The sequence below is a fragment of the Balearica regulorum genome, chromosome 15 (genome assembly GCF_011004875.1).
Source record: "Balearica regulorum gibbericeps isolate bBalReg1 chromosome 15, bBalReg1.pri, whole genome shotgun sequence".
NCBI classification, from domain to species: domain Eukaryota; kingdom Metazoa; phylum Chordata; class Aves; order Gruiformes; family Gruidae; genus Balearica; species Balearica regulorum.
In genome coordinates, this window is record NC_046198.1 from 2,893,236 (window position 1) to 2,909,100 (window position 15,865).

The 15,865-nt window shown below is 55.7% G+C and overlaps 2 protein-coding genes across 2 annotated transcripts; one reads left to right on the forward strand and one right to left on the reverse strand.

Moving 5' to 3' along the window:
* Positions 1–587: 587 nt before the first annotated feature.
* INTS15 (integrator complex subunit 15) lies at positions 588–9,017 on the reverse strand. The gene is made up of 6 exons (XM_075767940.1): positions 8,637–9,017; positions 7,516–7,737; positions 6,084–6,249; positions 3,682–4,209; positions 1,979–2,018; positions 588–1,387 (listed from the first exon to the last, which is right to left on the reverse strand). The coding sequence occupies exons 1-6, from the start codon at positions 8,826–8,828 to the stop codon at positions 1,171–1,173; spliced, it is 1,365 nt and encodes a 454-aa protein (XP_075624055.1). The 5' UTR covers positions 8,829–9,017; the 3' UTR covers positions 588–1,170.
* A 1,059-nt stretch (positions 9,018–10,076) lies between these two features.
* On the forward strand, positions 10,077–14,710 carry LOC104634990 (deoxyribonuclease-1). The gene is made up of 9 exons (XM_075767084.1): positions 10,077–10,215; positions 11,381–11,528; positions 12,133–12,221; positions 12,389–12,472; positions 12,613–12,728; positions 13,452–13,564; positions 13,864–14,021; positions 14,102–14,198; positions 14,472–14,710. Exons 1-9 carry the CDS (start codon positions 10,088–10,090, stop codon positions 14,523–14,525), a joined length of 987 nt encoding a protein of 328 aa, XP_075623199.1. The 5' UTR covers positions 10,077–10,087; the 3' UTR covers positions 14,526–14,710.
* The last annotated feature ends 1,155 nt before the right edge of the window (positions 14,711–15,865 follow it).

The window sequence follows — 15,865 nt, forward strand, 5'->3', positions numbered from 1 at the left end:
ATTCAAACCAAATTTTCACAGTTTCCATCTAACCTGTCCCAGTTTTGCAGCTAGCATGCAGCCAGGTAACCACAGCCACCACATCTCCTCCGACAAGGACCACAGCAGCGAAGGTTTTTGTGATAAAGTCACTAATATATAGAAAGGACCCTTCTCTCTTGCTTTTTCGAAGGTTTTTGTGATAAAGTCACTAATATATAGAAAGGACCCTTCTCTCTTGCTTTTTCACCCGGCAGAGAGGGCTCAGAGCATCCCGGCAGGACAACAGAGCTCAAGCAAAGGGGCTACACGACGGCGTTTCGGTGTAACGCTAAGAGCATCGAGTTCCGCCGCCCTTCCCGGGACGCTGCTGCACCCGCCTGCGCCTCGCGCGGACCTGGCCAGCACGCCGCAGCCAGCCTTTGGCCGGTTTTCTAGCCAGCGTTAATTACACGCGCCAGATCTCACCCCAAAGTTTCATCAATCGCTGACTGAGGCGCATAAAGAGGGCGTTTCCCGAGCCTGGAGGATGATGGGTCACTGCAGCCACGAAGGGTTTTGTTCCCTCCCTAGTTGGACCTTCTAATCACTCTTTGAAAGATAAAGAATTATTTTACACTTCTTAAATTGTTTCCTTTAATAGGAAGTGCTGCTTTACTCTACCTTGTGCTTCTGAAACAAACATTTGTGTTCCAAAAATATACAGTGTACACATACTCTGTAGCTATAGATACAAACATTTACAAAGAAACGAGCAGGCTGGAGTGGATGAGCTTGGAAAAAAATCTCACTCTCTTCTCTCTCTTTCTGGCCCTTCGAGAGAAGGACTAGCCGGGGGCTCACCGTGCCGTGAACAGATCAGGGCTACTGAAAAAACCACATGATTGAGAAATATCATACCCATGGTGATTATATGAAACAACGTGGATCAAAAATTTCCACACGTGGCAGTTTGAAGTTTCTGTTGACTTTTTCCACCCCCTACGATCTGCCTTAGTATCTGCATCCCACATCCAAATCGACTGCAGCCTACCCGTCTGCGTCTTCTCTACTGCCGGAGGGCTGATCCCTGACGCAGGCATTGCTCAGCTCTACACCAAAGAGGAAAATGTGGTTCCCAAGACATTTGGTTTCATCTGCAAGGCTTCCTCAAACTAAGGGAAACTGGGTACACTCTACAGTCTTAGTGTTTTAGCGGATAGGTCGGTATGGGAATGTCATTCCTGGTATAAACGTTTGTACGGGGTGAGCCGGGAGCGCCGGGTGAGCCGGGTGAGCGGGTAGCGCAGGGTGAGCCGGGTGAGCGGGGTAGCCCAGAGGAGGAGTATGGATATGAGGATAAAATCCTGGTGGCAGAGCGCCGTGGGTCGGTTGCTGGACTGGACCTGAAATCACCAGCTGCAGCAGGCTGTGGAGAGAAATTCAGACAGGCATGAGGATTATTTAGAGACGGCTTTCGTCGTGGCTCTCCCCAGCCCACAAGGGCCTGGCTCTAAGGACAATTCATAACCAACACACAGCACTGCTGACAGGCAAGAGGACAGTGCCTCAACTATGCTCTGTACAACTCCCAGCAGACTCTTCTTCCTTCCTTCCTTCTTTTTTTTTTTGTTTTGTTTGTTTTTTAACTTGGTTGCTCTTTGCAAAGAGGCAAGAAGCAAAGTGCAGTTCAGCTTAGGGACAGGTAACACAAGCGGGGAGTTGGGGATGAGACAACTCTGGGGCAGGTCCCACACTGTAATTTCATTTTGCCTTTTCTATGCTGGGCAAGACCATCAATATGGTGGGAGTCACTGAAGTCTCCTTCAGTCAGGAGTCCAGCTTGCAAGGGAAGAAGTAGCCAGCACTATCACCTTTACCCTCGTGCTCAACTATGTGCAAATAAAGACCAACTTCCAGAAAGTAAACACAAATTTTTAGAGATTTTGTCTCAACAGCCCTCAAGCGTATGTCTCGGAATACGCATCAGAACCGACACAGCTGCAGGAAGGTCTCTTACTTGTTATGCGGTAGCCTGGAACACACAGTTCTCAAGTCATCTGAAAGAGGACAGAAGACATAACAATAAGGGTACAGCAGAAATTAGAGCAATTTTCCTTTGCACTCTCCTGCCTAGGAAGGTCAGATTACTGAAAAAGCTCCACTGATCAACAGATCCAGAATCCCATTCTCAGGCCAAAAAATTCCATAGGAGAGAAAATGTTTCTCCATCTCACCAGCTTTCTGCACCAAACACTTTAATGTACATTCAACATTTAACCTACGCTGCCATATGGGACGTGCAGCTTCATTTCAGTGCAGACCAAGCCTTAGTACAGGATTTGCAATATCAATATACTATCAAGAAGTAACTAAGACATATGAAATACAAGGTATGACTCTGCCCATGGGACATGGCATTTATGATGAGAAAGGCATCAGGTCAAAGCAAGGCAAAGCTTACCTAATACCTGTTTTGTGTTGGTTTGGGGTTTTTTAAACAGTGCTAGTGTAAAGAAAGGATTGGGTTTTTTCCTTGCCGAGGTCTGTCAATGAGAAATTGCACCCTTTTTTACCATCTCCAAACTTCTGCTAAAACAGAATAGCTACAACCAAGGTATTTAAGAAAATATCCTGTTGCTGGAGTCCTTTCAGGAACAGCTTGAGAACAAACTCCTGCCTCTGTAGATAAACGCACCCCCAAAACACTGAAAGAACTGGTATTTCAGCAGCTACTTATACCAAACTACCTTCCACTTCTACAGTAAGAGCAAGCGCTCAGAATGCACCAGGTGAACAGCTAAGAAAAAACACAGCCAAAATCAGCCATCAACTCAAAAAACTCCCCTTTTCTGCCTGTTCTTATTACACTCAGAGCCATTTTATGAAAGATTAGAGAGAAGAACGTTGAGATTTGACCAGCAGCACTGGTTCAGTCAGAGCAAAAGCCTCAGGCACCTGCTTCAGCAGAGGCTGCTCTCCACAGCCAGGGTCTGCGCTAACTGCCTCAGCCGTTGGGGAGATTTAAGCCCTCTGGTCTCACTAAAAATTGCTTGTTTTCAAGAGAATGTACCAAGAAAACAGTATGTCTGGCTGATCCTGTGCTGTGGGACTTCCCATTTTCATCTCTGCAGGTCTTTGGAAAGAACTGGCTTTGGCATCAGGACAGACAGACAAAAGCCACATTAGCAGGCTTCTTTGCTAAGTTTAACTGAAATCATACACACTGAAGGCCCAGAAGGTCCAGATGAACAGTTTTTGTTTGCTGTTCAAACTCCTTGTCCAGCACACCCACCCCATGGTTCATCTGCTTCACCGTCTCTCCTCCAGCAGGCAAACTCAGAGAAGTCAAATTGAAGCACAATCAAACAGTGCTTTTTAAATAGCTACAAGCAATTTTGAGGGGGTCAAATTTGTCCCCGTGCTGGACACCCAGATATAACCCCCTTGTGCACGCTGCAAGGTAGATGCTCAACTCTTCAGCTCTGCAAAGCAACGCACCAGTCAACTGCATCAGCGATCTCTCCTTTCTTACTCTCCATCCAGTTATTCTTCCTGAACTATTTCCTGCACCATTGCTTCCTAAGAGCAGCAAACTACTACGTCTGCTGTGAACACCTTCATCTTTACTCTCCCCATCCCAAAACTCCCTCTTACAACATCCACACGCTAGAGGAAAAGAATCCCGTACCAGGGTCTCTGCCAGTCCCACTGGCAACTTACCTCTAGTGCACAGGAGCGCTCCTGATGCCATGGCCACTTGCAAAGCCTGAGCCAGCCTGTCTAGAGCCAGTTCAATCTCTTTGGATGCGTTGAGAGGATTGAGTTCGTCAGATAGTCTGTTAATTTCCTCAACAAGTGGAACCACGTGGTCAAAGGGTACCAGCCCCAGGCGCCCATAAAGATTCTTCTCCGTTAAATGCCCCTGAAGCATCATGAGAACCTGCAGGACACTTAGATGCAGTTTTGAATACAGCTGATGGCAATCTCTGTCTTCTCCTGAAGCCGAGTCCTTGGCAATTTTGCTGGGAGGATGTCCATTTGAGAGAGAGGCTTTCTTCTTCCTTTTATAAGCCAAGGGGGCCTTCACGCACCAACGGATCAGTCCGGTCAGCGGGGTGAGCTCTAAAAACCCTATTGGCAGGTTGGCTGCAATAGGTGTGTTTAGAAAGGTGATGAGGATCAAGCGAGGGTCTTCAAAGATCCAGGAAACAATCAACTCAAGCAGATCTGAAGGAGGGATGAGGTCATCTGAAGATAGGAAAGATATCGTTTGGTAAGCCGAGCTGAAGCACAGGACAGTAGTCTTTAATTAATCTCTCACGCACACCCTTCCTGCACTGTCACAATTACAATTTCAGAACCTCCCCAACTCTGCTGGTTTTTTTCCAAGACACCAAAGGCAGACACTTGTTTGTCCCAGGGAAGACACAACCACGTTCCTGTCAACTTCACCTCCTCTACCTATTCTGAAGACACCACCAAAGGCCAACATTTATCCCGTTTCCCAGCAAAGCTTCTTTTGTCGTTTTCTTCTCTCCCACTCATCACCTGCTCACTTTTTCTCTAAACTCAGTCTCTATTTATCCCTTGCCACAGGAAGCACAATGGGCAAGGGAATAGGAAAAACTTGTTGGCACTTCTTTCTCTTCACTCCAATCATTCAACTCATTTCCTTTAAGACTTACCTAAACAAGCACGCCTTGTGGAAAAAAATAACGCAACAACACGATCACATGACAGGTAAAGGATTATAAGATTATGTAAAGCTCCAAGTAAGAAGCGAAAAGTGGTCCTGAACTGCAGCTTGACTACAGACGAGAGAAACATCGACTTCACAGTAATTGTGCATCATCCCGTGAGAGGGGCGGGCTACTGGATTGAGCAACGTACTTTCGTTGCGAGTTGCGTACAGTGTCAGAGGGCTCAGGGTGGAACTATCTAGTCAGGTCTTTTGTACCTGACGCAACTCACATGACAAATCTTCTGGACTACCGAATTACTAATGTGCACTGGATACAGAATGGGTATTTTCCAGTTTTTAGCTTTTCTGAGACCTCTGAGTATCACAGATACTGCTGTTTGTGTGACTGGCTCCTGTCCTCAGGATGCGGTGGAGACTGCCCAGTTACAGACCGCTCCTTGAAGAGCAAGCTTCCTTTTCTTGTGTCACCAATGACATCTCAAACTAAGGAATTAAAAAAAAAAATTACTTCCCATAACTCATGTTATTTCCTTTCTGACATGTCTTTTACATAGTTGGATGAATTTCCAAGTGGTCGCACAAAACAGATATAGAGTACTGAGGAAGAATATGCTACAAGCTCTACCAAATACTTTCTTTTAAAAAAAAAGTCTAAGCCTGCACCTCTCTTTCTCTAATGTCAAGCTGCTTATCTGGAGAAGACCATGCAAAGCATTTCCTCTATCAATAACAAATAGCATTTGCTTTTTTGGATTATATGTGACGTTGGTATTTAGTGTATGGTTGTTCCCTAGTCTACCACGAGCTCTCTGTCTCTCTGGCTGAGTAAAGGTAAATCTTATTTTAGACACCTTCATGTTTGTAGTGTCCGAGCAACAACCACCTGAGACAAGGTCGCTGGTCACACATGTGGTTAAGGAGCACACTGGAGGCATGCCGTTGATTGCATTTCTTGTCACTGCTCAACAGAAATCCTGCTCCAGCTGGCAAGTGTTCAGAATTTCCATGTTCCCCATTTTTGGGAGGAATTGGACTGACAGAGCCTACATGTTGGGTAGGTGACACACAACAGGGAGGCCAAACTGCCCAGCCCAGGCAGATCAGATAGGCAGGTCCGCTGTCACTCCTAGAGCTGCTCAATCAATAAGGTCCTCACATCCTTTGCCCTCTGCTTGTAGCTGCCCTTCATGTCAGGCAGTACCTGGCTGCTTCTCCAGCAAAGGCTCCCCCTTCAGCCACTGAGTGGCTATTTTTATTCTCACAAATGATGCAACAGCCACACCCCTGAGCTGCTTCTGGCAATAATTACATGGTAACAAGCAACCTTAGAATTCCAGCAGTTATTTCGCTTGCAACAGTTAACTTGCGTTGCATTATCCTGCATCTCTTACTTCCAAAGACACAGCTTGGAAACACTTACCTGAAGAGAGGTCGTAGAGCGCCGTGACAGAGGTAATGAACTGGCAGCAGAAGCGAGGACTGGCGCTGAATATCTGCTTCAGCGTCTGGATGGACCCTGGCACCAAGTTGCAGTAGTCATCAACCAAGGCTCGGGCTAGCCTCACGCAGTACACAGCGGGGGTTCGCTGCAGGGGTGCGGGATGGCACACAAGGAAAAGTGGATTAAACCCAATCACAGAAAATTCTACAGAGCTGACCTCAAAGTTTACGTTGCCCAAACACTCTGCCTGCCCACCTCACCCAGCAGCTTCACTGTTTCAACATTTGTGTTTCCACTTGCCCAAAACTAAAGTGTGCTTTCTCTCTCTCTCTCTCTATGCATATCAAAGATTGACTCATACAGAAATAAAATTACTATTTCACAATATTAAAATAGGTGGTGATATTTTGTGTTTACAATATCTGTAATTTAAAATTAAAGCCTTTTACATCAATATTTTGACTTAGAGAGGTTTTTTTTTACTACTTCAGCAAGATAGTTCTGTAGTTCAACTAGTTCAGTAAACTCTCAGTTACGCTTGACATTTTCAATGTGGAAAAATTCTGTGCAATCCTCATGTCCCTTCAGAGCTGCGACCTGCAAAAAACACCTTCTTTTGCTATCCAGGCTACATCTCCTCCTCCACTACCAAGGCTCACCAGGTGGGAAAAGAAGGACCCCTCAGAAAATGTACCGGTCTGCCTCCTGCCACCCTTCCCTCCTAGCACAGTCTTTCTGCTCTTCCTCTTTTGTAAAGCCAATGACTTCTGCACATCCCGCAAAGGCAGCGGGAACAAAGATGCACTTCCCAAGGTCTTCAGCGGGGAGTCTCAATGGAGGAGATAGACAAGATCCCTGATACGCTGCATTCACGGATATAAATACCAGACACAAGTATTTTGTGCCCAGATCTCAAGAGAGAGGTTTAACTCTTCTGCCATGCCCAAACTTGCACATGAGGGACAGTTTATTTCCCAGACTCCAGAGCTGGCATCTTTGGGCAATGTGACCACAAACTGCCCTAGTTCTGTTCCCTGTGTCAGTCAAAGATTCCACTGATCCCTTTCGACATGCTGGGGTTAGGTGGAAAAAAAACCCACAAACCAACAATAAAACTTTCACCCACAGTAAAAAAAAAAAAACCCACAAATTTTCTTCTGCCAGTGCAGCACACAAACGGATTGGCAAAAGCTCTACCTTCATGCTAGAGCAGAGGAATGGACACAAGCACAGACGTAGGGTGAATGTAGCTGCAGCAGCCAGCTGATGTAGCATCTTAAAGTGACTGCAGCTGACTGCATCCGGCTGTCACAGACCATTAGGTGACACTCTGTCACAGGTCACCCATACCCAGCACTGCACACTCCCTCGCTCCTTCCCCGAGACTGCCCTGCCTGCACAGCAGCTGTACCTGCAGCCAGAAGGCAGCACATTCCAGAACAGGAACCCTGCACACAGCCACTGCCATGGAAACCAGCTTTCCTAGTAAAGCCATCCTGCTGTCATCTGCTTTGTTTCCTTGAGGGCTGAAGAGAGATGAGAAAATGATCTGCCGGACTGAATCCTTGGTTTGCTCTTGGAAATAATTGCACATGATCTCAAGGAGCTGAAGTTCCTGAAGTGAATTCAATCTCTGAAAGAAAACAAATGCAAAGCTGCAAAATATACTAGGGCTCTTGAAAAACTGAGAGCTGCTTTGGTGACAGACAGGAACAGTAAAGGCTGACAACTTCCCTCAGGTGTTAGAAACTCAATCTATATGTACAGCACATACACTCAAGCTTCCTGAATCACCGCTGCATTCACCAACTTACACAGAAAAGCTCTAGGTTGTATGTGAATACCTGGATACCCAAGGCTGGTGCTTGCCGTACCAGCAAGCGCTGCCCGTGACCTGACAGATAAGACCTATAGCAATACTGGGGTGAACATATTTGTTCCCTCTCCAAATAACAGCACAGAGGGCACTGCTGGGCAGCCCTTAGTCACAGCTGGGCACAGCAGCCCCCCCGAGACCCCGAAACCCCAACATTCACCAGCTGCTGTGGTTTCTGCACTCTGGGAGGTCCCCATCGCAGCTCCAGCCCACACTCGGCCACCTAAAGCCCCTGGTGCAGCTCAGCTGCAGCACTGTGAGGCTGGGGGCAGTCCCCAGGGGCCTTGGGACCCACCACACCTCCACGGGGTCCTCTCTGGTCTCCCAGAGTCCTGGCCAGTCCATCGGGCTCTTACCAGCCAGCCCCCTCCCCACCAAAACCCCTGTCACCAGCACCCCAGGGACCCCATCCTGTCCTCCTGGGAGCTCAGCCTCCAGCAGCAGCCCCCCGCCCCCCAGGGACCCTGCCTTGAGCTCCCGGGGCCTCAGCCTCCACAGCCACTCCCTGAGACTACGACCAGCCTCATGCCGTCAGCCCCCAGGGCCCACCCTGCTTCCCCGGGGCCTCCATCAGCCCCCCGGGGACCCTGTCTGGACTCTCAGGGCCCCGCCAGGCCTCGCCCCCCCCCCGCAACCGGCCCGCGGTCGGGGCCCACCTTGGGCGGAGCACCGCGCTCCTTGGGGACCTGGAAGAGGAACTCCTCCAGGAGCTCGGCCGGGCCCTTGTCGACGAGGGGCAGCGGGGCGCTCTGCAGCTGGCTGCTGAAGTAGATATCCAGGTGGTACAGCACCTCCTTGGCGGCGCTCAGCGCGTCCCGCCGCAGCAACGAGTGACGGATATCGCTCATGGCTCCGGTCCCACCGAGAACGGACTCTTTCTTTCTTTCTTTCTTCCTTCCTTTCTTCCTTCCTCCCTTCCTCCCTTCCCCGCCGCCGCCCCTCCGGCCCGGCCCGGCCCGACCCCGCTCGGCGCGGCGCGGCCTCCCACAGCGACAGAGGCGCAGAGCGGACGGGCGCTACGGCAGCCCGCGACGGACAAAAAAGGGCTACGAGCGCTCGCCGCCGGCAGCGCCCCCTGGCGGTCCCGCCCGTAACGGCGGAGGGGGAGAAGCGGCGAGGAGAGAAGCGGGGGGGGGGGCTGAGTGTGAGGGAGCCTTGGCCTGGGGGGGGGCCTGGCTCTGGGCATGGGGGGGGGAGCTGGCTCTGAGGGGATCTTGGCCCAGGGGGGGTCTGGCCCTGGGGGGTCTTGGCCTGGGAGAGCCTGGCCCTGGGGCTGGCCCTGGGGGGGTGTTGGCCCGGGGGGGCGGTTCTGGCCCTGGGGGGGTGTTGGACCGGGGGGGGCGGTTCTGGCCCTGGGGGGGGTGTTGGGCCGGGGTGGGGGTTCTGGCCTTGGGGCTGACCTGGGAAGCCACAGCCCCACTGAGGGGGGGTCTAGGCCAGCCCTGATCCCACTTTGGGAGCGGGATGCAGGCCCTGGCCCTGCTTGGGGGGGGGCTTGGCCCCAGGGGGAGCTGGCAGACCCCAGCCCCCCAGCCCCTAAGGAGCACTGCCCTCCTGGGAAAGCAGCAGCTGCCTTTGGAGGCCAGGGAGCACCGGGACATCAGCCAAGGCCGCTGGGGCGACTGCGGGAGCATGCAGGGTGGGGGGCTGCCACCCCCCAGCGCTGCACAGGCCCCTCTGGGGACGGGGCCTGTCCCGGGTGACCTCCCGTCATTTTTCAGTACTCCCAGCTCGGCTCCACACCCAAAAAGCAAAGCTGGCGGGGCCACACCAGGATGCACCGGCTGCGCTCAGCCCCCAGCACCGGGCTCTCGCCTGAAACCGGCTTGTTGGAAATGCGGGGTGCTGGATAGGAACGGTTGATGTTGGTGAAATAAACACTTTTTAAGAGAAATTGTAGCTGGTGATGAGTGAGAGCTGCCCACGCCCCGTTTTGGGCAGCTGCCGTTCCCCACGAGCGGTCTCTGGGATTCACTTACACCTCACAGATCTCTTGTCGTCAATTTTATCGATTGAGGCACATTCTCAGCCTTACCTTTGGCGAGAGGCGTTGGTGCTGGTTGAAAGGTTGTTTTTTTCACTGAGCACACCTTTATTTCCGTGAAAAATGCCATATGGACCCTGCGGCCTCACACGCTCCTTGGCTGGGCGACCACTTGGCAAGGTGAGCGTGTCCCTCCCCATAAATGCAGGTGTGACTCCTTCTCCTTCCAGAGACCTCGGACGACACCAAAGGTACGTCCTGCTCCCCTCTCCCAAAATCGCCTTCTCCAGCTTGGCTTAATTTTACCGAGACGCTCTGCCGGCGCTGAGCCTGGGCGCAGCTCGCGAGCATTGCCCGGGATGGATACGGTCCTCTATAGGTGCCTCTGCCGGGGAGGACTCGTGGGGTTTTGGGCAGTTTGTGACACGACTGAATCATAACCTTACCAAATCGTGGCATTACCGAATCACCACGGTACCGACTGGAGGGACTGCGGCGTTACGGATGGTAGCGTTTGCAGCTGTAGCGAGGATGCAAGCGGGGAAGGGTGAGGATTTAACTAGAGCAGCTGCCCCAGAAGAAAAAGCGAGCCGGGGGGCAGCAGGCTGTTCCCCAGGTCGGGCTGGGTGTTCGCTGGTCCTCTCAGCCCTTCTTGCCGGGGCTGCCGGCGGGGCCGGGCGCTTCGAGGCACCTGGGCTTGGGCAGGGCTCGGATCCCATCCGCTGGTGAAATATTACCCCGGGGAGCCGGGCGCCACGGGAAATACTTCCCAAATGCCTTTTCCCGTGGGTGGGAGCTGCCGCGCTGCCTCGGCGGGGGGTCCCGGGGGACTCCGGCCTGGGTGAGGATGGGGCAGGGGCAGTGCTGGGGGGCGGGGGGGGCAGGATACCCCAGGTGACGATGCTCCAGGCAGGGAAGGAGGTGAGGAGGGGTGTCGGGGGGGGGGATCCATCCCTTGCTCTGCCCCAGCACGGCTGCTGTAGGGTCTTTTGGGTCTCTGGCGCAGACCCAGGGAGGGGTGGGAGAGGCACAAGCCAAGGGACTTCGGTGTCCCTGGCCACTGCCACCCGTCCCAGGCCAGGAGAGGTGTCCAGGCTGAGCGTGGCGAATGAGGAAGCGACCGCTCTGCGTCACCATGAACTGGCATTTGCTCCTTTGCCAGTGAATTATCCGCTCCAGCCTCGCGGGCGATCTGGCCTCCCTCCAGGAGGGACAGGCAGGATAAAGCCCCGTGTGAGGCAGGAGCCGGATGGCTGGAAGGGAGTGCACCATCCCTGGGTCCAGGTGGTTCACCGGAAAACAGATGCCTCCCAGTGAAACCAGTATGGCCTGTGGGAATACCCTGGTCACCCTTGTCTGTGCCAAATTCCCCTCCCAGCCAGGGGGCTGAGCCCATCCCTGCCCCTCTGCACGCAGGATGGCGGCCTCGAAGCTGGTGCTGTCGCTGCTGGTTGCAGCTCTCCTGCTGCACGTGGCCACCATGCTGAAGATCAGCGCCTTCAACATCAAGGCATTTGGGGACAGCAAGATGTCCAACCAGACTATCGCAGATATCATTGTCTCTGTGAGTGCTGGGGGAGAGGAGCAGTCCTGGCCACTCTCCGGTCTCTGGGATGCAGCTGGCTTGTGGCAGTTGGACATCGGCTTTCTGCAGGCATCCGTCCATCTGTGTGTCCATCTGTGCATCCACTAACCCATCAATCCACCTGTCCACCCCCCACATCCATCCATCCATCCATCCATCCATCCATCCATCCATCCCTACCTCCATCCATCCATCCATCCATCCATCCATCTGTCCTTCCATCCACCCATCTGCTCTTCCCCTATCACCATCCCCAACCTTGGGCCATCTCCACTCTTGCCGGTACCCAGCCAAGGACAAGTGATGCTCGGTGCTGCCCAGGTTCCTCACTCAGAGCAGCCTGCTCACGAGGAGCTGCTGGGATGGTGGGTGGTAGACCGACGGGTGTTAGAGGACACTGTGTCACCCCAGGGCCCTTCCAAGCCAGAGGACACCAGCAGAGGAGCTCCCTCCCTGGCTCTGGGGTTCCTGCTGCCCTCCCGTTGCCAGCCTGGGAGCCTTCACAGCCCAGCCTAGGCACCCATGGGTGCGCCCATGAGCAGTTCCTGGCCAGTAGCAAGCAGCTCTGAGCTTGTCCCCCTAGATCCTGACGGAGTACGACATCACCTTGGTGCAGGAGGTCCGGGACGCCGACCTGAGCGCTGTGAAGAAGCTCATGGACCGACTCAACAGGTGACCCCAATGACACAGAGCGGAGGGCGCCTGCAAATGGGATGCTAGGACAGATCCCGGCTGGCGTCTCGCTGTGCCGGGGCACCTCTGGCTCGGCTGGAGAGAGCGCGACGGGTGCTGGGGGGCACCGGGAGCCTCCTCTCACCCTCTCTGCATCTCGCTCCCAGTGCCTCACTGCACCCATACAGCTTTTTGGACAGCATCCCCCTGGGTCGGACCAGCTACAAGGAGCAGTACCTCTTCGTCTACAGGTAAGGGATGCGGCCAGGGTCTGGCATCCCCTGTGTCACCTGCTGTCCCCTCCAGCAGACCCCAAAGGGTGGTGGGCACCTTTGGGGGCCTCGGCTGCAGCGGGAGCGGTGCCAGGGGCTGCCCCGCTCTCCTACCTCAGGTCAGACATGGTCTCCGTGCTGGGAAGCTACTACTATGACGATGGCTGCGAGCCCTGCGGGACCGATACCTTCAGCAGGGAGCCCTTCATCGTGAAGTTCTCCTCACCCACCACACGTGAGCAGAGCTGGTGTTGGGGGCTGCCCGGACCTGGCACGGGGTCCCCTCTGCGTGGGAGTGCCCGCCAGGCAGGGAGGTGCACCCTGGAGACCAGCTCAGGGACTCCACTGGGGTCCTTCACTGCTGTGGGGCCTTCTCCCACACGTGGGTGCCTGGGCTTCCTCGGTACCTGCCCAGCGTGGCAGGCACTGCCTGCTGTTTCCCACCACGTGCCACCTCCCACCATCTCCCATCACTTCCCATTGCCTGTCATCTCCCATCATGCACTGTCTCCAGTTGTGTGCCATCTCACTTCTCCAGCTGTTTCCCATCGTGTCCCACATCCCATCACCTGGTACCTCCCATCTCATACTATATCCCACCATATGCCTCCTCCCGTTGCGTGCTGTCTCCTATCATCTGCCATCTCCCATCACCTCCCATCACCTCCCATCTCCCATCACCTCCCATCACCCATCACCTCCCATCTCCCATCACTTGGCATCTCCCATCACCTCCCATCTCCCATCACCTCCCATCTCCCATCACCTCCCATCTCCCATCACCTCCCATCTCCCATCACCTCCCATCTCCCATCACCTCCCATCACCCATCACCCTTTCCCTTCAGCAGCTTTTCCCAGCCGGTAGCTGGGGCTTGGCCCAGGTGGTCCCCTGGGGTTCCCGGTCCCTTCCTGGGTGCTGCACCCGAGCCAGGGGCTGACGGGTGCCTGTCTGACAGAGGTGGAGGAGTTCGTGATGGTGCCCCTGCACTCCGAGCCCAGCAGTGCGGCTGAAGAGATTGACGCACTCTACGACGTCTACACTGACGTCGTCAACAAGTGGGCGACTGACGTAAGCGGCGGCGGAGAGCTCGGCTCCTCCCCGGGGCAGCTGGGCAGGCTGGGGTACGGACACCGCACGTCCCAGCGGCTGTCCTGGGATGGACGTGTCCCACGGGAGACCTCTCATACCCAATGGAGCGGGTGCCACCTGGGCTGGGAGCAGCTGGGTGGCTCCAGTGCCATTACTGGGAGCTCGTCCCGCCGTGCTGGGGAGCCCCAGGGGGGGTGTCTTGCTGCCTCGTAAGATTTTAGGGAGCTCGTGGTGCCCCGTAAGGTCCGTGGGCAGGGACACAGCACGCTGCCCCGCAGAACGTCTTCCTCCTGGGTGACTTCAATGCCGACTGCTCCTACGTGACCAGCACCCAGTGGCCGTCCATCCGCCTGCGCTCCCTCAACGCCTGCGAGTGGCTCATCCCCGACAGCGCCGACACCACCGTCGCTACCACCACCAACTGCGCCTACGACCGGTGGGTGCCGCGGCGGGGGCACGGGAGCTGGCACGGGGGGGGTCCTGGTGGGCACTAACACCCCCGCGATGCCCCGGCAGCATCATCGCCTGCGGCGCTGCGCTGCGCCAGGACATTGAGCCCGGCTCCGCCACCGTCAACAACTTCCAGAAGACCTTCAACCTCCAGAACAAGGATGTGAGTGAGGGGCTGGGGCACACGAGCCCGCCGGCACCGGGATCCAACCCACCAAGCCTCCCAGGAGCACTGGGGGGGGGTCTCTGTTCCCCAGGGTGCACCCAAGGGTGACCCAGCCCCACCCCTGCACTGCTGCAAACCCCCAGCCTGAGCATTTTGGGGTCCGGTCTAAATTTTGGGGTCAGACAGGAGTGTTGGGGTCCCAGCTGACCATGACAGCGACGGCAGGTCCAGACGAGCTCAGCTGCCTCTCTGCTTTCCCCCCACACCCAGGCTTTGGCCGTCAGCGACCATTTCCCGGTGGAGGTGACCCTGAAAGCCCGCTGAGCCCGTCCCCGTGCCGGCAGCTGCCGGGGCGCCCCGGCACACACCTGCATCCCTGGTGGGAGCCCACGCACCACCAGCGCCAGCCAAGCTGCCCGCCGTCTCTGCACCGAGCTGCTCTTCGGGGTCTTGCGGGAGCGGGATGCTCTCCGTTTCCATTAAAAAAAGAGCTTTTTTCAGCCTTTGCAGCTCTGGAGGGAGAGTCCCTTCAGCCCCCCATGCCCAAATCCCCATCCCCCTGCCACCAGGGAGGTCCCTCCTGCCATCGAGAGCCCCGCATCCACGGGGTGGCAAGCGTTGCTCCCCTCTGAGCTGCCAACAGCAAAAGCAGGGACACCGGGCAGGGCCTGGGAGGCTCCGGGCAGGATTCGACCACCTCGCCGGGGCACAGGATGCTCTTCCGCCAGCTTGGGGGCTGCGTCCTGCCCGCCTGCTGACGGGGCGCTGATGGGGGGGGGGGAGGTGGAGGACGTGAGTCAGCTCCCCGGGGGGGGGTGTCGGTGCCTCCTGGGAGGGTTTCGGTGCCGGCGCAGTGCCAGGGGACACCGGACTCATCCAGTGACTGGGCGCGAGGATGCGAAACCCAGCAGCGCACGCGAGTCCGGCAAGCCCCAGCATGAGCAGTCGTCGCCTCCCCGCCCACCCCACTGCCGGCACCTCGGCAGAGCCACTCGCTCCCTCAGCCGGGGTGACGCCATGTGCCGGGGTGACGCCAGGTGCCGGGGTGACGCCAGGTGCTGGCACAGGGGTCACCGGCTCTGCAGGGGTGCCTGCGCTCAGCCCCAGCAGCAGGATGGGGTCAGCACCGTGCCCTGGGGCTCCCACGGTGTCCCCGGCTCCACGGGAGCTGCTTTGTGTCACCGGTGGGGCTGTTCTGGGTGACCGCTGGGGCTGCTGGGGGGGTTTGCAGCCACCCCCTCTTGCCGAGGCTGGCGGTGCTGAACCTGCCTGACCCAGACACCCCGACATTTCCTGCTCTCCCCTCTAATCACACCGTCTGAATCACTTGCATTAAGGCCATCACCCTTCACCGCCTGCCTGGCCGCCGTGCCCCACACTGTGGCCCGGGGGGCCACCGCAGCACCCCGAGTCCCACGCGCCCACCCAACCCCACCGGGATGCCCCGGCACCGCCGTGCCTCCCCGGCCGCCCTTCGCCGCGTCGGCACAGAGGCGGCTACGCCGGCCCCACCCTGCCGCCCCGTGGGTTTTTGGTTTCCCAATGTAGGAAGGATCCCAAAGCTGTGCCAAACCCCCCACGGGGGTGTCCGACTCATCCTGCTTTGCCGGCACTTCCACTGGGAATAAAGCCGCCCGTCCTGCTGCCGGGAGCACAGAGGTGCT

Bases quoted from the DNA above. Each gene is read 5' to 3' on its own strand.
- INTS15 (XM_075767940.1), bottom strand. From the start codon at position 8,828: ATGAGCGATATCCGTCACTCGTTGCTGCGGCGGGACGCGCTGAGCGCC. The intron at 4,210-6,083 runs GTAAGTGTTTCC...TCCTATCTTCAG, and splicing joins GCTCTACGACCTCTCTTCAG to ATGACCTCATCCCTCCTTCA. The intron at 2,019-3,681 runs GTAAGTTGCCAG...GTCCTCTTTCAG, and splicing joins AGCGCTCCTGTGCACTAGAG to ATGACTTGAGAACTGTGTGT.
- LOC104634990 (XM_075767084.1), top strand. From the start codon at position 10,088: ATGCCATATGGACCCTGCGGCCTCACACGCTCCTTGGCTGGGCGACCA. The intron at 10,216-11,380 runs GTACGTCCTGCT...CTCTGCACGCAG, and splicing joins GACCTCGGACGACACCAAAG to GATGGCGGCCTCGAAGCTGG. The intron at 12,473-12,612 runs GTAAGGGATGCG...CTCCTACCTCAG, and splicing joins CAGTACCTCTTCGTCTACAG to GTCAGACATGGTCTCCGTGC.